Raw genomic sequence first — 19836 nt, forward strand, 5'->3', positions numbered from 1 at the left:
ATTGTTTCACACACTGCTCTCTTATTTTGGTAGATAAAAGCAAGCATCCCATTGTTCGGAGTGATGGGAAACAACAGACCAGCCACAACTAGAACCATGTGGCTCTAGTTTTGGTAGTGGGTGTGGACTGAAACAAATACAAAACACAATAAAGAACTATATTCTTTTACAGGGTAACATTTAAAGCATGTCTGATCAGAAAACAACCAAAGTCAGCAGTGTCTTACAATCATCGTTCTTTAAAATGACTACAGTCAGATTTTGATCTCATAAACTGCCTTGATAAGTTTTACTATGAACCCCCTCCTGAGCGACAAACTACGTTGGCCCTCCTGCTATCAGGTTACAGTTGTCCCGTGCCAGTGGCCGAGGGACAGCTGCCTAAATGGAACAATGTCACACAAGGACACTTGCAGCGAATCTGCAATTTGATCTATAAAGTAGGACAGGCCCCGCTTATGTCTCCCATCTCTTCTGCAGGAGCGACAGAGGCTGGAGACCATTCTCCATCTGTGTGCAGACTATAACTACGAGGACAGTGCTGCGGAGCTGGCAGAGGTGGTGAGGAGTGGGCTGCTGGGGGGCGCTAGAGGACCCTCCAACACAGCAGGGGGGCTGACCCTTCAGGAAGTAGACAGACCCCAGAGGGTGAGGGAGAACGATGAGGAAACCCAGAGAGAGGAGTCCAGCAGCACAGAGAGCACACATCAAGAGGTAATGAACTGATCAATTATTATTATTATTATTATTACATATTACACATCATTTAGCTGACGCTTTTATCCAAAGCGACTTACAATAAGTGCAAAAACCATAAAGAATCAAACTTTGAACAACAAGGAAAGTGCAGATATATTCAAGCAAGATCATACCATAGTAAGTGCTGGTGAATCAGTTAAAAGGACTAAATTAACTCAACAAGTGCTTCGTTTTTTAAAATTTATATTTATATATATATGTGAAGGCATGCTTTAGATTTATTTTGTATGTGTCGGTCTGATTAGTACAGAAGTTTTTTAGGGCCAGGTGTAAGGGAAACAAATTAAACTAGAGAATGCAATTCCTGAAGAAATTGCTAGTGGGAATGCTTTATGCTGAAATGCTGACGCTGAATTGCTATGCTGAAATGTAATGTGTAAGAAGAAAGTGAAGAATTTAGATTGAAATGATACATGAACACTGGGAGCTTGAATGTGTGATAAGAGAAGAAAAGAAAGTAAAAAGGCTTGGAAAAGTTTGGGGACGATCGGACCGTGTCCATTGGAGTTACAGCGACATCGTGTTTCATGGCGAGGGATGCGTTTCCATGGAAACGGCATATGATGACACCCCATAATTGACATAGAGCTGTTGAGGGCCGGACCATTAACCATTATCTGAAGTCTGGTGCTGTTTTAGACCATTTGCATAGGTATCACGACAACATCGTGTTTTACGGCGAGGGACGCGTTTCCATGGCAACAGCTTATGGTGATATCTCAGATTTGGCGTAGAGCTGTTGAGGCATGGACCGGTGATATACAAGCGAAGTTTGGGGGACGATCGGACCGTGTCCATTGGAGTTACAGCGACATCGTGTTTTATGGCGAGGGATGCGTTTCCATGGAAACGGCATATGATGACACCCCATAATTGACGTAGAGCTGTTGAGGGCCGGACCATTAACCATTATCTGAAATCTGCTGCTCTGAGCATGTCAGTTATGACATCATCGTGTTCCATGACACAGGTGTTTATATTTGAGCTAACGACATGTCCAGAGATCAATGGTTTCCATGGTGATGGAAACCTTTGAGAGCATTTTCATTGTTCTGAATGAGAGATAAACCTCTTACATGTGAACGTTTTGTTGAAGAACCGTAACAGATATCGGTGAAATTTCAAAGCGTGAAGCATGTCAAGGAACTTGAGCATCTGAAGTGTACTTTTTGTGTACTTTCGGGTTAATAATGTGGCCTTTTTGGCAGATTAACTAAAGGTGTGCGGCTGCTGTGGTGGGGAAAGATGAGGCTGAACTTACAATGGGGTTTAATGGAGACATGTTGAACGTTTTTGTCACTTCATGCCCTCAAGAGGCATTTTGTTTAATTATTTTGCTTAATATTTTTAAATTTTTCAAGCTACGAGATGTTTTCCTACGTTTCTCATGAAAAATGGGAATGGGAAATTTGGGAATTATGGCAGGTTTAAAAGAAAATATGAAGGCAAAATGAAATCTCTCCACTCTAGCTGTGACATCACGCACTCTAAATCTGAAGAAGGCCTCTTTACCAAGGTCTGAACAATGTTTAATATCTCTAAAAGTATGAATCAGATTTAAAGGTTGTGTTACACGAATAATGTCAGAAAGATGTGTAACATTTTAAAGTTGGAATGAGGTTTCTGAGTGAAAGTATGAAGGAGCAGTTTGCAGTTGAAGTTGCATGAAGATTGTTCAAGTCTGAAGAGTTTCTCCATTGACTTCCATGTTAACAATTTGATGAATTATGGGATGTATCTCTGGAATTATGAAAGTTATGAATAAGAAAAGTAATAGCCATCGATTCCCGACCGAGCTGAACGTTTTGATGTTTGAACGGAGTTTCTGCGATGTGGAATGCGGGAGAAGAAGAGGTGCAAAATAACCCGGCGGAATAATAAAGAATTTCGTGCGTAGCATAACAGATAGTGGGAATGCTGTATCAGCATTCCCACTAAATAATATTCTGCATTTCAAGAGTAAAGTGAAAATGTTGAGATGACGTCAAGCTTTGTGTATGTACTAACGCTGGTAGTTTGATTTATTTACAACATTTTGAAACAGTATGTCAACTTTATTTTGGACATTTTTACTAAAACTGTAAAATAATTACCAAATCCTGTCCTTTTTCTTCTTATGGCCCACATACTCTCCCAAAGATTAGACATCTTATAGAAACATGTTTCTTTTAAATGTGCCCTCAGTGTGAAGATCTGTTCGCTGGTCAGGAGCACGTGTACCTGGAGGAGGAGAGGAGCAGGATCCTGGCCAGAGTTGATGACTTGAAGCACAGAGTCACTGAACTGGAGCTGCAGCTACAAGAGACCAAACAGGAGGTCAACATAATCACATACACACATGTTAGCTTGTACACTGTAAGATCAACCCTGATAGTGAGAGGACTGGAATCCATTTCACCTGGAAGTATTTATTCAGCTCGACACGATTGTTGTTTTCAGACTCTGACTCCACATCTGTCTCTAGGTGGAGATGGAGCAAGCCCTGCTGCAGGCGGAGAAGCGGGCCGAGCATGAGCAGGTGGAGGCTGAAAATGAAATCATCTCTCAGCTGCAGCTCAAGCTCAGCCAGCTGGACAAGGCCACCCAGAAGGAAAAGGACAAGGTGGGCACTCAGGACTAAACTATGTGACAAAATAAATACTGTCAGACTGCTCCGAGCTGTCTGCCTTTTACGTACGGTTTGCACGTGAATGTTCTTGAACATCTGTGTTTGACTTTTTAAGAACTCACTCGTTCCTGTATGTGCAAACAGGCTAGATATGTGCCTCAGATATAAACTGACATGCACTGCTTACAACACAAAACTGTCCTATCTCGGGAGGTGGGGCATTTCTTGTGTTTCCATGCATCAGGCTGGATATGCCCAAGACTCAAATGCTGTATTAGATGTGCATACACCTTTTCATTTCCCTCCAGTTTGAAAATGAGCATAATATGTCCTCTTTAACAAATGTGTGAGGCATTGTGATCCCTATAACACCTGCCAACCTAACCTCTGCTTCAATCCTCTAATACTTTAACTGCGTTATCTTTAAAGCTTGGCTGCAAAGATTTGAGTTGTGTGTGATCTTTTTTTGTTTCTACTTGGGGTTGTGCGTGAATGTGGACCCAACTGTTGCGTATGTGTGTGTTTCTATGTGTTTTTAGGGGAGGGCTAATGTGTCGGCTGAGAGGAAGGCCCTGGAAAAGCAGAGGAATGAGTACAATGAGCTGAAGAGGCAGATTGATAAGTGCCCCTTGTCTCTAAGGGAACAGTTACAGGAGCAGCTCAGCAGGGTCAGTGTTCTCACGCAGCCCACTGTCTGGCAACAGTGAGTTATAATATACCAGTTCTGGAAGATCTGCACAGAATCGTCTGCAGACAAAACACTGACTCTGTTTTGAAGCATTCGGAGATACTCTTACGGCCCGTCCACACGGCGGCGTGCGTTGAAGCTTCAACCCAGCTTCCCATTCACTTTGAATGGGGTGACGTCACGCTTTGCCGAACTGCATTGTGGTTCCGTCGCTTCGTTTTGCCTCCGTTGCTCGCTTCAAAAGTTGAGAAAAGTTCAACTTTTCAAGCTTCGACGGAAGCCTCAGCCAATCAAATCATATGCCAGTACAAGCTCTAGCCAATCAAACCGCGTGCTTGTGTGTCCGGGGCGGGAGATTCATGTGATTGGTTGTTGGTCGAGCTTCAGACACGCCCGCCGGCAAGCTTCAACGCACGCTGCCGTGTGGACGCTGCGTTAAATCTGCAGTCTGTGCATTTCCTCTTTTTCTGCTGTTGCCACTCATGATTTATAATCACACAAAGTGTAGCGACACAGTAAGCAATGCTTTTAAGACTGTGGCTTTATCTCTGCTGTTCCCTCATTCTGGATGCTTGAAATGTCAAATGCAATCAGTAATCATTAATAATGTTATTAACAGCTTTGCTCTAAAAGTGTGCATGCCCTTTATAATGAGTTATTCAAACCACACAACATTCACATGGTATCAAATTCTGGTTATTTCCTAGCAGACATTTAAGGATATGGTGGTGTTTATGTTTATTCTTCTTGTTGTGAACAAATCCCATGAAAACCCCAAACGAAAAGAATGTGTAAGTCTGTCTCTCAATACTTTACGACCATTTTTAAGGCTCTCTGTAACGCTCCATCAAAGATTTACAATACTGAAGTCGTAAATCTTCGATAATGGGTCAAAAATGTGGTTTGATTTTTAGAAAAAGGCTGAGGGAGGGACTTATATTATTATTATTATTATTATTTTTGTATGACCAAAAGTTAATCAAAGAGGAGTTAACAGTGCTTTTGATTGGGGACTGTTTTCTACTGTGGATGAATACATGCAGCAGTGCTGTGTGCATCATAAGTAAGGCAGATATGAAGCTTAATATACACAGACAATACGTGTTGATCATTGTTGGTTTTGGGCTTTTCATGGGCTTTTGTTAAGAATAATAAACATATGGAATATACCCACGCTCATCCTTTGATAAATAACCTGCATGTACATCTGCATGTGGACAGAAAGCAGAGGCTCTGGAGTCTGGGACCAAGCAGTTTGAGGAGCTGGAGTTCTGCCAGCTGGAGGAGGAGAGCAGTTTGGAGGAGAAGAAAGACACGAAGAACTCACAGCTTCTCCAAGAGCGAGCCGAGTATCACCGCAGCGTGGCCAAGAGGAAGGTAGGGGGACATTTCACAAGAAGAATCTGTCAAACCCTCTCTGTGACGCATGAAATACATTAAACACATACCTATAATGCATTGTAATCTGCTTAAAGCACTGTGTAATTAAAGTTATAAGCACTCCTAAATTATAAGATCACTATAAAAATTATAATACACTGTGTTCCTTGCAAAAGAAAACCCCCACCAGTTACGATACTTGACATTACAGGTCATTATACAATATTTATTTCAATTGCAAAGTACTATAGAAAATTATTTAACACATATTAGTATATTAATAGGGCTTTATAGACATGAAATACATTAAAGCATACTTAAAATAGATTGTAATCTGCTTAAAGCACATGTGATTAAAGTTATGAGCACTTCATCAATTATAAGTTCACTATAAAAAATAATGCATTTAACTATAGGAATGATAATACACTGTGTTCCTTGCAACAACAAAAAACACCAGTTACGATACTTTATAAGTCATTGTAAAATATTTTAATCCATTACAAAGTGTTATAGAGAACTATTTAACACATATTAGTATATTAATAGGGCATTATAGACATATCCGTCATAGCAAGGGTTACCGAAAAATGTGTAAAATATCTCACCAACGTGACATCAAGAAACGGGTTGATTTTCAGGAGAAAATGGCCGCTATGGAAGCTCAGGTGAAACAGATGGGAGTGCAGGCGTCTCAAGACTGTGACAGAATGGCTAAAGACAGGATAGTGACTCTGCAGCTGCTACACAAGGTGGGTCCTACACCCTAAAAACATCCAACCTCAACAGCCTCACAAACAGCCTGTATTTAATCCATAAAAGTGAAGCATGGTCAGCTTTGAAAGCCCCTCTGTGTCCATACTGGTTTTGCCTTTTAGGAGCAGGACAGGTTGTGCGCCCTGGAGAAGAAGTACCACACCTTAACGGGAGGAAGAAACTTCCCAAAGCCTAAAAGCAGCATGGCAGAGGTGAGCAGGAAGAGATCATATAACACAACCCTCATTTAGAAAAAAACATCTTCCAAGTGGATCTTTTTTACTTAGACGACCTTTTTAAACAGGAATTTCTCCACATCAGCGAACCAGACCTTGCTAATGTGGACGGTCCTCCTCATAGCCCCTGTCCCTCCTCTGCCTCTTCCTCTCACATCCCCTACCCTGAACTCTACCCCGTTAGGCTACAAGAGGTAAATCTCTACAAAAGCTTCTTAGTAACAAACCTAATAAACGCCTGTGCTGCGATAGAGACTGGGCATGACGGTGTGTTAGCAATTACTGAAACACAACAGTACGCTTGCAGTGTGTATGATGGTAGGTCAAGCTTCTGCCTATCTATATATTATGTTAAAGGTTGGTATAATGTCCAAATTGTAGGGTTATACAGTACTATCTATTACAGCGTTAGATGATAAAGAAAAAACTTGGATCATATAACTCAGCGCCATCTATAATCATTTCAAAGACAGGGACCCCGTGGGTTGTGATTATGGGTATATACAATATAGTACACAGTGTAGGGGAAGCTACTTTGAAAGCTTTGCATACTACCAACTATTTAAAACTGGAAGAAGTCGAACTGCATCCAACCTACCCTAGGAAGAAATCTACTTTTGTTAACCTAAGCTACTTAGGTCACATATTTCAATAAAGGGGCATACGTTCGTTCCAGAGTTATTTGTAAGATTTGACAAATGCATTGAAGGAGATAGGTAAAAGTAAAATAATAAATACAAATTTCTATATTTTATGGCCCAAATTGTTTGTCTGGAATGATTAGTAGTGAACAAAAAACATAAAAGGAAAGTAATTAAACTACAAAAAATGCAATCCAGTTAAACTAACAGCATATACTGCAAAATGTAGTTAAACTAGTTTATTTCCACGTAGTGCACCACTCCCAACATGTTTGCTTGTGCATCTCTGCATGACTTATCATAGAGTTGACTTTTTCCACCCTCTTAAAGTTGTGTTCTGGCTGTCGCTGCAGGAGTACCTCAGGCTGTCTGATGTCTTTAAGATGTATGGAAGCGCTTCTATGCAACCTTCTTCCCCCGCTGCTCTCCACTGCCTCTCCCTGGCTGTAGCTCCAGCTCTGCCATGTGAGGTAGACACCCTGCCTGCATTCTGCCAAATGGTTCTCTAACCAGCAACATCTCAAGACGTCCTTCTCAGAGATCAGCTTCCTAATGGTCTTCTATTTGTCTCCCTCTTTTGTAAATGTATGTGTGTGTATCTCGTTCCTGTGTGAAGGAGTACATCACAGTCAGTCAGTTAAGCCAGATCTTTGGGATGCAGAGACTCGATCCCACCTCTTCTTCCTCTATTCCATCATTCCAACTCGCCTCCTCTGAATCCACCTTCTCATGCCACTCAACAGCATGTGGTCCTTCCTCCTTTCTCTCTGCCCAGGTTTGTTCCCGTCTTAGTTTTTCCACTCAACATTTCTATCTCTGCGAGGCCTGTTTTCTGTTTATCTTTCCTACCTGCTTGATGCTTCTGTCGCTGCTGTGCTGCTTCCCTCTCCTCTCTCTGGCTGAATGCTTTTCCGTCACCTCAGAGCCATCCTGAGCTGAGCAGGAACACAATGGCTCCTATTAACCTGGAGCGCTGGTACCAGGACATCATGGCTGCTGGAGAGCCTCGGCCATGTCCTCCACCACTGCCTGCAAAGTCTTTTTCTGCACGCAGACACAGTCAGGTAAACTCTCCACTCTTTTTCAGCGGGCCAGATGCTTACACACTTTCTTGAACCCCAGATCCTCACACTCACTCTCCATTTGTTATGGCTTTAAGGCCCTCTAGTGGACAAAACAGGACAAGGTTATTTTTATGTAGTTATTTAGGAACTCAGATCCTACAGGTACTCCGATCCTTTTATTAAAGTGGACCTATCATGCTATATTTGAATAATATAGTGTAGGACCATACCTATATAAGGCATATTTATACTTTTTTTTTTTCAAAATACCAAACAGATCATGCATTTTAGCCATGCCTCATTTCGCTCAATTTGACCATTTCTAGCTCTGTTTTTGCAAGGGCTGATTCTGTGAGAACAGCACCACCTACAGGCCTGGCATATGTACTATAGCGTCTCCAGCGCTTTCGAACGGCAATGGCCGTGGCTGTCTCCTCCTGATCGGTGGAGTTGGCCCAATAGCCGTAGCGCCACCGTCCTGACGTCAGGACAGTGTTCAAATCTGGATCAGTTTTTATCAGATCCGTTGCAGCCCCTTTTTTAGAGATTTGGGTATGGAGGAAAATAGAGAGGGTTGTGTTTTCTGACACTTGGTGAGTTCCCTGGAACACCGGGGACACATATTCATGTATACAAGACGTACAAAAGTGCATTTTGCATGATAGGTCCCCTTTAAGTAAAAGTAGAAATACTATGGTCTTAAATACTCCAAAATCAAAATGTTACCTAAATAGAAGCAAATTATTATTATCAGCTAAATGGACTTAAAGTATCAAAAGTATTCAAAATGCAGAATGGCTCTTTTCACAATAGTATATTATTCAAGGTTATGTTATACTATTGTTTTATCACCAAAAAAACATGTAAGAGCATTTTAGCCTTTTTGTCAATGGGAGCCAGTTTTAGGTTATTTTTCAAGTACTGTGTTTATTTGTTTAACACCACTGATTTATATATCATATCAGCATATATCATGTGTTTTTATTTGTTAAATAAATATAATGGAGTGAAAGTAAGATATTTGCCTCCTAAAGGCAGTGGAGTAGAAGTATACATGTAGCATAAAATGGAAATACTCAAGTAAAGTACCTCAACAAAAATTACTTAAGTAACATCACCACCACTGTATTAGTCTAATCTTCTAATTGGTACTTGATCCTGCAGGCATAAGGTAAAGCATTTTGAACTTCCTCTAAAGAAAACACACCATGTAACCATGTCTTACTACCCAACATTGTTACATGACGCAAGTTGTATGTCCTTCTGTTGGCGGTACAAACATGCTTTGGTAAAGAGCTTTCCTAAATCACAGTACTTCAATAGACACATAATGACACTAATAGTCACTGCTTGGCTCAGTGGAAGCAGAACAAAGGAGAATGAAGTACCAGAAAATTAAAATACTCAAGTAAGGTATCTCAAAAATCAATCTAATCCAAAATCAGTTTTGTTATTTTTTGAAAGAATCTTCCACTTTCCAGGACAAGTAAGTAGAAAAGAAGGGGATTTTGTGTGTGTTCCTAAGTGGGGCAATAGCATATCCACTTCCTACTCAAATGTAACAAACATAATAAACAGACCTGTCCTCCTCCTCCTCTCAGTTATTGAGGTCCAGATCAGATGCTGAGGTTGGACAGGCAGCATCGGGCACCCTGCCACACTCCAGTGGTGCTAATGAGAAAGCCAAGGTGAGCTCATCACTTTAACACGTTTTTTGAAGTCTCCAAGTAGTTAAATGTGCTTGATGCTCTCTATGTGTTTTTCAGGGGCTGCAGTTAATGCTGTCGAACCCCTTAGACATGGAGTCTAGGAGGCAGATGGTGCTGCAGAACAAAGGTATGGAGTCCCATCTCATCTATTTAGCACACTTAAGGGTCTCTGGTATAGTGGCATTGAAGTGTCTTTTAGATTTTTATTTTGGTGTTGCTGAGTTGGCAGTTGTTTTTCTCATAAGCGTTAAATGCTCTCTGTACACCGCCTGCTCAGCACCAAGAGAGGAGAGGAGCATTAAGCAGCTAAAAAGCCAGATATTTCCCACAGGAGTTTGTTAATACACAATTAATCTATTAATCTAGGTATGAATCTAAATAATAAGGTTGCAAGACTCACTGTTAACTTTCTAAATCTGCAAGAGCTAGGTTTATGGCTGCCGGATTTGGCAACCCCTCTGTAACTTTGGCCAGGATGGTTATAATCTCACCAAAATCACACTGGTGTTAGTTATTCCCCTCTAGTTTACGCAAACAAAAGCAATTTACTCTGAGCCTATCATGTGAAATAATAACAAATACATAAGACTGTATCGCAGGCCTTGTACTGCCTCACTTATTTAATTTGTAACCCCATGTATTGATTGGTTTGCATCTAGAAAAACACAATGAATCCAGGTTTAAGTCCCAATACGACCTAATAAAGAGTCTCATAACACTCTCTGGTAGCAGTGACGTGTCTCTGTCAGCAGAGGGCACTGTAAGTCTGTGACGCCTGTCTCCTCTCCACAGATATATCTCCCACAATGCATCACTCCATCCTGCACCACCAGGCGCCCCCCAGCGGCAGCCAGGCGTACGACACTCTGAGCCTGGAGAGCTCCGACAGCATGGAGACCAGCGTCTCCACCGGCAACTCCGCCTGTACCCCAGAAAGGTGAGAGAACTGGCTCTGTTTCCATGGGAACACTCAAGTCTGCCCCGTCTCCCAGGAGAAGGGTCACTGCGCTTTGTTCCCGTGACAACATGTTTTGTTACACGTCTGCTCCCCCTGTCTACCAGCAGTACGACGGCTGTTGCCATGCCAACCTCTTCAAGTTTTTCCCAGTGTTTGATGAAGCTACGAGTTCAAAGCCTCGTTAGAGAGAAACCTTTGTCTCCCGCTGCTGTCAGTGTTTGGTTTCCAGGCGCGTCTGTTTACTTTGTTTCATCCTGAGACTTGTTGCAGACGTGTCATCAGACCCTCTGTGTTTCAGTGCCTGTGGGATGGAGGCCCAGAGGATAGAGGAGATGGAGAAGATGCTGAAGGAGGCACAGCAGGAGAAAGCCCGACTGATGGAGAACCGAGTGAGTGTCAGAGCCACAGTTTAACCTCAGTTATCACTTCCTCCAGGGATTAAGGTCAATTACTCAAATGGTTAATCAATATAAATATACTTTTTGAACATGAACGAGCACACTCTACACCAAAAAATACGAACAGAAAACCATGAAATACATCAATGAGAGAAATAATTGTATCTTAAAGGTGGGGTAGGTAATTCACCTCAGAAACACTTTTTGTTATATTCCATGGAATGCTCTTAACATCCCGATAGCAATGAATACATTAAATGCTTTGACAATAAATCCATAAAAAAATGTCATCTGTGGAAGCCGTGGCGCTGTAAAAAGCACGACCAATCATCTGAGCCGGCCCGGCTAAAATAACTGGATGGCCTACCTGCCTGTCAGCCTTCCATCTGTGCACAAACTTATCTCGTGCCCTCATTGGTCATGTGCGCGTTCGTGTGTGTTGGAGGAGGGGCTCTATAAGGAAGTCTGAACGCTGTGTACTTTCAAATTCTAGCGCACTCGAGCTGGTTTCTCCATTCTTACCGACCCTACCTTTAAAGAAGTGACAACAACAGTTTATCCCATCACTTCCGCCAAGGGTTAACGTCAATTACTAAAATGGTTAATCAACTTAAACATACTTTTTGAACATGAACGAGCACATTCAACACCAAAAAATACGAACAGAAAACCATGAAATACATCAATGACTAAAAATAAAATTATTTAAAAAGTGACAATCCAAAGCAAACTGGAAAAGGTAAAAGCCTTAGCTTATTAAACCTGATTTAATCAAATTTAAAGCAAAAATGCCAAAAGTGTTTCAAGTTCAGACTTGCTGCTTCTATGTGTGATATATTTGTGTTTGAATCGTGAATTTTTACTACAGATTTGGTGAAAGAATGACATGTTATGATCATATCAGAACCACACAAAGCAATTCCCCTGAGAGTTGATGAGCAATATCTTCAAATGATCGCAGGGGACCCAAGTTTCTCCTGCTTTCATGAGTTTGTCACAGTTACAACTCAGCTCGAGGTGTGGTGTTGTAAGTACTTTGTTTACCTTTGTATTATTCCACATGTTGAAACAAAGCATGCAAGTATCTGAAAGCAGCAAAGGATCATTTTACATCAGCAAAGCTCACTCTTTTATACAAACTTAAGGGATATATTCTCCTGCGCCTCCCCTGACACTCGCTCACTTTGTTTTGCAATATTTGCCTACTATTTACATATGTTCCCCATCTCCCTTTTGCCCCTGTTATTTTCTCTTCTCCCCTCCCCATCTGTTCCTCTCTCCCCACGCTCCCAGGAGAGGGAGGTGCAGGCGCGGCGGCAGATGTTGGAGGAGGAGCGGAGGAGGAGAGAGGAGGCCGAGAGGAGGCTGCAGGACGAGACCACCCACAGGCTGAGGCTGGTGGAGGAGGAGGTGAAGATGAGAGAGAAACACTTCTCACAGGTCAGTGGAGCAAGGGAGGAGGGGAGGAGGAGAGAGGAGACTTAGGGGAGAGGAGGGGGTGAGGAGACTTAGAGGAGAGGAGGGGGAGAGGAGACTTAGGGGAGAGGAGGGGGAAAGGAGACTTAGGGGAGAGGATGAGAGGCGAGACACTGAAGAGAGGCTGGGAATACGGGAAGATCAAAGTTTGTCAGGAAGGAAAAGAATAGGAGGGAGGAGGAAGAGGAGAACAGAGAGGAAGGTGGGGGTGCACAAAATAATATAATGTACACATCATTAAAGCTTTAATCTTTACAAAGTGTGTTTAATTATCAGTTGCCTGTTGTATGAATGCTAAGTAAACAAACATCCTCAAATCAACAAGTACAAAGGCGCCTAGTTCTGCTATATAAAGTTACTATAATCCTATTTTTCTTATGATACATATTGGAATTATACATAAAATGTAATGTAATGTGAATGGGGTCGCTGGTAGTAGCATTATCCACATGGTATAATCCTCAGCCCGAACATGTTTAGGCAGGCAGCTGTTTCTCCTACTGTTTATCTTAAAAAGCCCTCTGAGCACCACCTGCTCAGCACTGAACAGCAGGAGGGAACTGTTGGCAGCTACCTGCAGAGGAGAATTAGGAAGCTGAATATCCAAATGTTTCCCAAAGGGTAAAGACCAAATAAAACCAGTATTGTTTACAAGTTGTCGCCCCAAAGTGGCAAAAAATACCCCGAATGGATGTATACACACTGTCCTCACAGCACTTGGACAGCAGTATTCAAGCAATATGAATTAATGCAAGTCTTAGTCGAATACTCGATTCTGATTGGTCAATTTGGACATTCCAGAGGTTGTTTATTTTGCACTATTACACCGTTGCTAAGGATGATCAAGGGAGTCATATCAATCAGAAATAACCATGGAATCGTTTTGAAAATATAAATATATATTTGAGGAGGGCCAGTGTGCGAAAAAACACGTCCGATCGTCCGGGACGTGTTATTTACAATATCGGACAAGTACATCTTTCCATTGACTTGTCCGATGGACAAGGGACGTTTTTCGCCCTCATTTATTGACAAATTATTGATCAATTCAAGGCAGAACTCATTCGCAAATTGTCCGTGTCCCCGCGGACCGCAGCTCTCTCTCTCTCTCTCTCTCTATGCTCCGGATCAACTGATCGGTGCTGATCGGTGCAGCTCAGCGTCTGTCTGTCTGTCTGTCTGTCCAAAGTAAAGAAAAAGAGAACGAGAGAAGGAACGATGTTAGAAGATAAAGCGAGATGCAAGATCCCTTTTTGCACTACTTTTTATTTTGTATTTCTGTATTTTATTATATATGTTGTATTGTTGGAGGAGCTCAGGTCAGCAGAATTGCATTGCCATTTCTACACGGTAGCTTTGTGCATATGACAATTAAACCTTTGAATCTTGAATCTCAGCTGTCCTGATCACCATGTCAGTGTTCCATGACACTATTGACCAACTCACTGCTCATTATCTCTTATATATTTCCTCCGCAGGCTCGTCCAATGACGCGCTACCTGCCGAACAGGAAGGAGGAGTTTGACCTGCGAGCGCACGTGGAGTCGTCGGGCCACAGCGTCGACATCTGCCCCTACGTCATACTCACGGAGAAGATGTGCAAGGGCCACCTGGTGAAGATGGGCGGCAAAATTAAATCTTGGAAGAAACGCTGGTTCGTTTTTGACCGTGTCAAGAGGAACTTCTGTTATTATGGGGGTGAGGATATAATGAAGTTTATCATGAAATAAGGAATGTTTAATCATTACTGGTTTCTTGTTTGTTGAGCCTTCCTCACTCTGGAAGTCTTAAAAAAGAGCCTATCCTTTCTCTATGGAAATACAGGTGGTACTAAAGCAGAAATACAGGTGGTACTTGTTCTGGAAAAATAAGTAGCCAAAGTTCAACATTTGCATATACTGTACGTAGAAAGAAAAACAGGCCAAGTGCTTCATCAGTTTCACATACAATAAGTCGAGGGAACCTTAAGGTGCCCTTGAAGATAAAAAAGGGATAACATCACACACACAGTCCGGTATATAGGTTAAAACACTGAGCGATTCTACATCACAGGGTCTTCATCAGGGGCGAAATAGTAAAAGCAGATAACTGAACACACCTGGTACTTTAAATGGACAATACACAGGAAATAAAAAATATCGCAACAAATACACCTCGTCAAACTATTTTAAAAAGTAATTATGAGAATGCAAATGAAATCCCTCAGAATAAGAAGGATACTCGGGGTGCACAGTCCTCGCCAAGGCCATTTCAATAAGTGATAAATAGTGTGTACACCAAAAATGCAATGGCTCAATACTTCGCATAAACTGGCCAGTAGTTTTGTCCGGTTAAAACGAAAACCAACAAACCATGACTGCAGTCGCATCGATAAATACAATGTGTAAGGATGTTCAAAAAAAAGGTTTGTAAATGATTTCCTCACATAAATCTGGATATACGAGGTTTTTTCTACACCAAAGAGACTGTCATCACACACACATAATGTTAAAAATGTTCTCTAGAAAATGTTTTAACGGCCTTTGCAAACAACACTTCCCTCTCTTAAGACTTTGTCCCTAAACGCTACAGCCTCTTCTAAATACTAGATCAACTTCAAAAGATGACGGACGCATTAATATGAACTTCTTTAGATTCTCTATAAAAGGATCCTATTGTGTTTAAATTCTGCAATGTAATGGCGCATTTCCACTGCAGCGCGTAGCACAGCAAGTGTGCCGTGCCAAACCCGGCCCGTTTTTTGTTGCGTTTCCACTAGGGGTAGTTCCGGCTAACGGGTACTTTTTCACATTTTTTCTGGCCCTCCAAAATCGTGGTTCTTTCCGGGCCAACAACCGGGCTGAGTATGCTAAACTAGTGAGAGAATCGCTGGCAAGGGGGCTACAACTACAACAAAATGAACATATTTGACCGTGATTTAATTGTAATACACGTTTCAAAATGATGCCGAAGTAACAACATACTGATACCGGTTAGTAAAAACCATGAATTAATGCTTTGACAAGTCTGCAGACAGACGGCAGGCGAAAAAGCTTTTAAAATGCGTGTTTTCTAGATGGAGATTGGCTAAGCTAACGCAGTATATGCTCCGACCGTCCACACTCACAACAACGGCCTATACAGACATAAATAAACCAGCGACTGTATTCACCATGACACAGGCAGTCTGTGGTTTGTACTTGTTTAACTTTTGTCTAGTTTCTGAACAGATATGAGGAGCTGTGAGCTCTGAGTGCTAACAGCTAACGGCTGATGTTGTTTTTGTGGTTCGCATTGAAGATGACGCCACGGCTCCGCCTACACTGCGTTACTATAGTTACAGCCCCAGCTACTAAACTGTAATGGAAACGCAGCATAAAGTGAGCCTGGCCTACCAAGGCCTAACCATACCGTACTAAGCCCTGTGAGGCCCTGCAATGGAAATGCGCCATTAGTCTCATTTTAAGGCCTTGTTCACACAACCATTGCAGTGGTCAAACCAATTTGCTCACATAAGAATCGTCTCATATTTAGTATCCATAATAACTCAGATCTTCATGTTGAAAAGTTTCCGTACGGCAGGCCAGGATCTGATTTATTCAGTTCAGCCGAAAGCAGCGTCGGGGCTCTTCTGCCAAATGTAAACTTATCTGGCGCTCTTTGCTCTGTTTTTCAATGAAAACCAAACTTCTGTCCCGACAGCCGTTTGTTCATCTGGAACCAAACACTAATTAAAGCTGCACTAAGTGGGATTTCGCCTTGGTCTTGTGTGTTAAAAGTCAGTTTGTAATTCCCATCTATCACACTGTCCTCTGAATTTGAAAATGCGAACAGTTAGTTTTCTGAATAATTCATGAGTGTGTTTTGGGGAAATTATTTTACAATCAAGTACAAAAAGAGAATCTGAGGATATTTTCATTACTGTCGCCCCCCGTTCTCCTCGCTCCTCTCCCTCTCTCCCCTCACTTGCATAGCCTTTTCACCCCCTTACTCCTGACGAAGATGATGGTGATGATGGTGATGAAATAAGATGCAATAGTTTCTCTAGATGTGTTTTTCTTGGGGAGGAGGCTAGCTTCTGGCTTGTTCGTGACTAATAAAACGAAACTCACATTTCAAAAACATTTATCTCATTACTAAGCAGATTTGACTTTTGTAAAAGGGGGAAAGCAAGAGAAAGTGTCTGACAGATTTCAAAAGACTGCTTTTAATTCCTGCTTGACGTTTGTTTTTTTACAGCCGGACGCCCCAGTGTGCAACGAAGGCGCAAAAAAATAAAAAATGATAGTGTTTATTTGAACAAGGTTGGAATCCGGAAATTCTTTGAACTCATTTTATTTGAAGAAAATTGAGACGTGAGAAGAGCCTACAGTTTAGCCCCAAACTAAAGAAACCCATCAGTCCAGAGAGTGTGTTAGATGAGCTTCCTCCGCAGGTTTCAGTGTGAAGTGACTTTCAAATGCTCAGAGATATTCTGTGAATAAAGAAAAGGACTGGACAAGAAGGCTTGACCTGCTTTAAGGGAAATGTTCAACAGATCTGCTTCACAAGAGAGAGACATTTCTTTTAAGTTTTACAAAAAGATCTCAAGTTGTGAACCTCGCCGGCAGGAACAAAAAAACACTCCGGAAAGTACGACGGTAGAAAACAAGTCAGATTAATGGGTTGGTAAAGACTTCAGGCATAGCTTGAAATAGACTTGCACTTTTAATTAACTTTTACTTGCTGCTCATACCTATTCATGGATTATGTGTTGCTGGGAAAAGGAGTTAACACCTCAATGCGTTACAGATGTTTGTCGGATTTTTTTTACTTAGTGTTCCTCTGTTTCACCTACTTACAAACTGCTCTGATGAGGAAACTAACAAGAAGAAAAATATCGTTATTAAGCAATACACATTTCCTCTTTAAGGTAATTGAATAAAGTCACAACAAACAAGTGCCAAATATACCTGCAATTAGTTAAAATGTGTATAAAAGGAAAATCTGTTTTTCCTTAGTTAATAATTATAGAAAAAGCCTCATCGTATAAAATAATTACAATTTATTTATTTTCATTTTTGCACTGTTTGACAAAAATATCTATTGAAGCCCCTGCAACATTTGAATTAAAATGTATATATTGTTTTTACAGATTATTTCAGAGATGAAAAGCTGAAGTGTAATTGAAAAGGCCACATTTCCTGCGATGGAATCTTGTAAAATGAAATACATTTTACTCATTTACCTCCTGTCTCCTACAGGTCTGTTGTATTTGTTTTCAAACTGCCTTTTTTTTTACTTGACCAAAGACAGATATAAAACGATCCTCACCGGTCGATTACACTCGGCTGTCAGAGGTCTTGCATCAGTACGAGGCGTAATGAAATGTTTCTTAATATGTTTCTTTTGCTCCTCTCAGACAAGCATGAGACCAAGCTGAAAGGACTCATTTACTTCCAGGCGATTGAAGAGGTGTATTATGATCACCTGCGCAGTGCCACCAAGGTAACACGCTCTTTTTTCCATTATGCATAATTCAGACCTTCATCCGTTTTGCGTGGATGTTTAACTGTTTTTTAAATGTATCAATTAACAATATCATATCAAATCTAAAGGGCTTAATTAAAATATTTTACCATAATTCATCTAATTTTAACAGTTTTTTGTATTATTACTACAACTATTATTTGTCTAATTAAGATTGTTATTAGTTGTATTATTATATATATATATATGATTTGTATTAAAAGGTCATTTTAAAAATAAAACTTAATTTTTACAGTCACACAAATTATTTTAACTTTGAAAATATTGTAAGAAATATAATTAAAACGACAAAATGGATGTCTGTGTTATTAAAGAAATATGATTGTTTTCAATGTTGTGCTATTTTAATATATACAGATGTATATTAGACTGGATAAAGTAGATGTTTTTCTTATTCTTAATAGTATAGTATTGAATTGTTAAGGTGCAGGATGTTACCGTCTTTTTTAAACTGTTAAAAAACGCTGTTTATAACAAACGTCCCGGAGGAAAAAGATGCAACAGGTGCAGGTGAGTCTAAAACGTCTCCCCCTCTTCCTGTGATCCTCCAGAGCCCCAACCCGTCTCTGACCTTCTGCGTTAAAACCCACGACCGCCTGTACTACATGGTGGCCCCGTCCCCGGAGGCCATGAGGATCTGGATGGATGTCATAGTGACGGGCGCCGAGGGATACACGCAGTTCCTGAGCTGAGGGACAGATTCGGAGGAAAAGGGAGCGACGCAGACACCTTAAAGGAGGCGGGAAACAAGAAGACCTGTGGCGTGAAAGTAAAGGACATTTGACGAGATCATAAAAAGCCTGATGCCTTCTGAGCAAATGAGGGCTGACTAACGACAGATGTGCATTTGATAGTATTTAGGAGTTGTATATATATCTTCCTGTGGCTTTAGAAGGGGATAGTTTGTGCAGCCTGTCAATGAAGGGAACTCTGAAATAGATCACATTTTCCTACCAAAATCTATTGTTAAAAAGTGCAACACTTTATATAAGCATGAACTGATTCCACTTCTGAAGCCGATCCACTGTTTGCATGCAGTGTTTTCACTCTAACCGATGCCTTTTTGATACATTTGATACACCTTTCTCTTGAGTTTGTTACATTTTCTCAGGTGGAAAAAAGAATATCTTAAATAACATATTTTAGAAGCAAATATTTAAAAAAAATAATATGTTACTTATTCAAATAAAAAATATTACTTGGTGCCAAATACTTAATGTTTATGTCAGATTTGTACAATACAAATGTTAATATAACTATATATATTGTTTTATTCAGGCATTTAACACAGCATTAATCCAACCATGTATTTTACAAAATATGACACCAAATAAAACTAAAATGTATAGTCCTATAATCATTTTGTAAAACTACCATGTACATGAAATAAATAAAATTATATGATGAATCTGTGGGTTCGTTGGTCTGATGAGCTGCTTTGTTTCTGACAAATGTGTTAAACTGAGGACAATCTGTTACAAAGGCTTCCTGCTTCCTTAATGACTGTTTCTCACAAACAAGTCGTTAATTACCGGCTTCTCTAAATAATCTCATCCGCCCTAATAAGCTGAGAGCCTTTCATTTAAACAAGAGGGGTTCCTTTTAAGAGCTGCAGCCTCTGTATTTACCCAAGAACAGTCAGGTGGTGTAATGAG

The 19836-nt window shown here is 40.9% G+C and overlaps 1 protein-coding gene across 8 annotated transcripts in view; it reads left to right on the forward strand.

Moving 5' to 3' along the window:
• phldb1a (pleckstrin homology-like domain, family B, member 1a) overlaps positions 1 to 19593 on the forward strand; it is a 34928-nt gene extending 15335 nt beyond the window's left edge. For 4 of the 8 annotated variants that reach the window (XM_034139865.1, XM_034139866.1, XM_034139863.1 and 1 more), the window contains exons 7-25: positions 481 to 714; positions 2944 to 3075; positions 3224 to 3361; positions 3907 to 4035; positions 5277 to 5432; positions 6077 to 6187; positions 6314 to 6403; positions 6496 to 6621; positions 7422 to 7538; positions 7685 to 7843; positions 7992 to 8132; positions 9734 to 9820; positions 9899 to 9968; positions 10634 to 10778; positions 11098 to 11188; positions 12491 to 12637; positions 14152 to 14371; positions 18054 to 18139; positions 18733 to 19593. In XM_034139865.1, coding sequence (XP_033995756.1) covers positions 481 to 714; positions 2944 to 3075; positions 3224 to 3361; positions 3907 to 4035; positions 5277 to 5432; positions 6077 to 6187; positions 6314 to 6403; positions 6496 to 6621; positions 7422 to 7538; positions 7685 to 7843; positions 7992 to 8132; positions 9734 to 9820; positions 9899 to 9968; positions 10634 to 10778; positions 11098 to 11188; positions 12491 to 12637; positions 14152 to 14371; positions 18054 to 18139; positions 18733 to 18873 — 2520 coding nt within the window. In that variant the 3' untranslated portion in view covers positions 18874 to 19593. The remainder of the gene's footprint in view (positions 1 to 480; positions 715 to 2943; positions 3076 to 3223; positions 3362 to 3906; positions 4036 to 5276; positions 5433 to 6076; positions 6188 to 6313; positions 6404 to 6495; positions 6622 to 7421; positions 7539 to 7684; positions 7844 to 7991; positions 8133 to 9733; positions 9821 to 9898; positions 9969 to 10633; positions 10779 to 11097; positions 11189 to 12490; positions 12638 to 14151; positions 14372 to 18053; positions 18140 to 18732) is intronic. The other 4 variants (XM_034139868.1, XM_034139869.1, XM_034139871.1 and 1 more) reach the window with 4 other exon arrangements.
• The last annotated feature ends 243 nt before the right edge of the window (positions 19594 to 19836 follow it).

This window comes from Trematomus bernacchii, unplaced genomic scaffold (assembly GCF_902827165.1).
Source record: "Trematomus bernacchii unplaced genomic scaffold, fTreBer1.1, whole genome shotgun sequence".
NCBI classification, from domain to species: domain Eukaryota; kingdom Metazoa; phylum Chordata; class Actinopteri; order Perciformes; family Nototheniidae; genus Trematomus; species Trematomus bernacchii.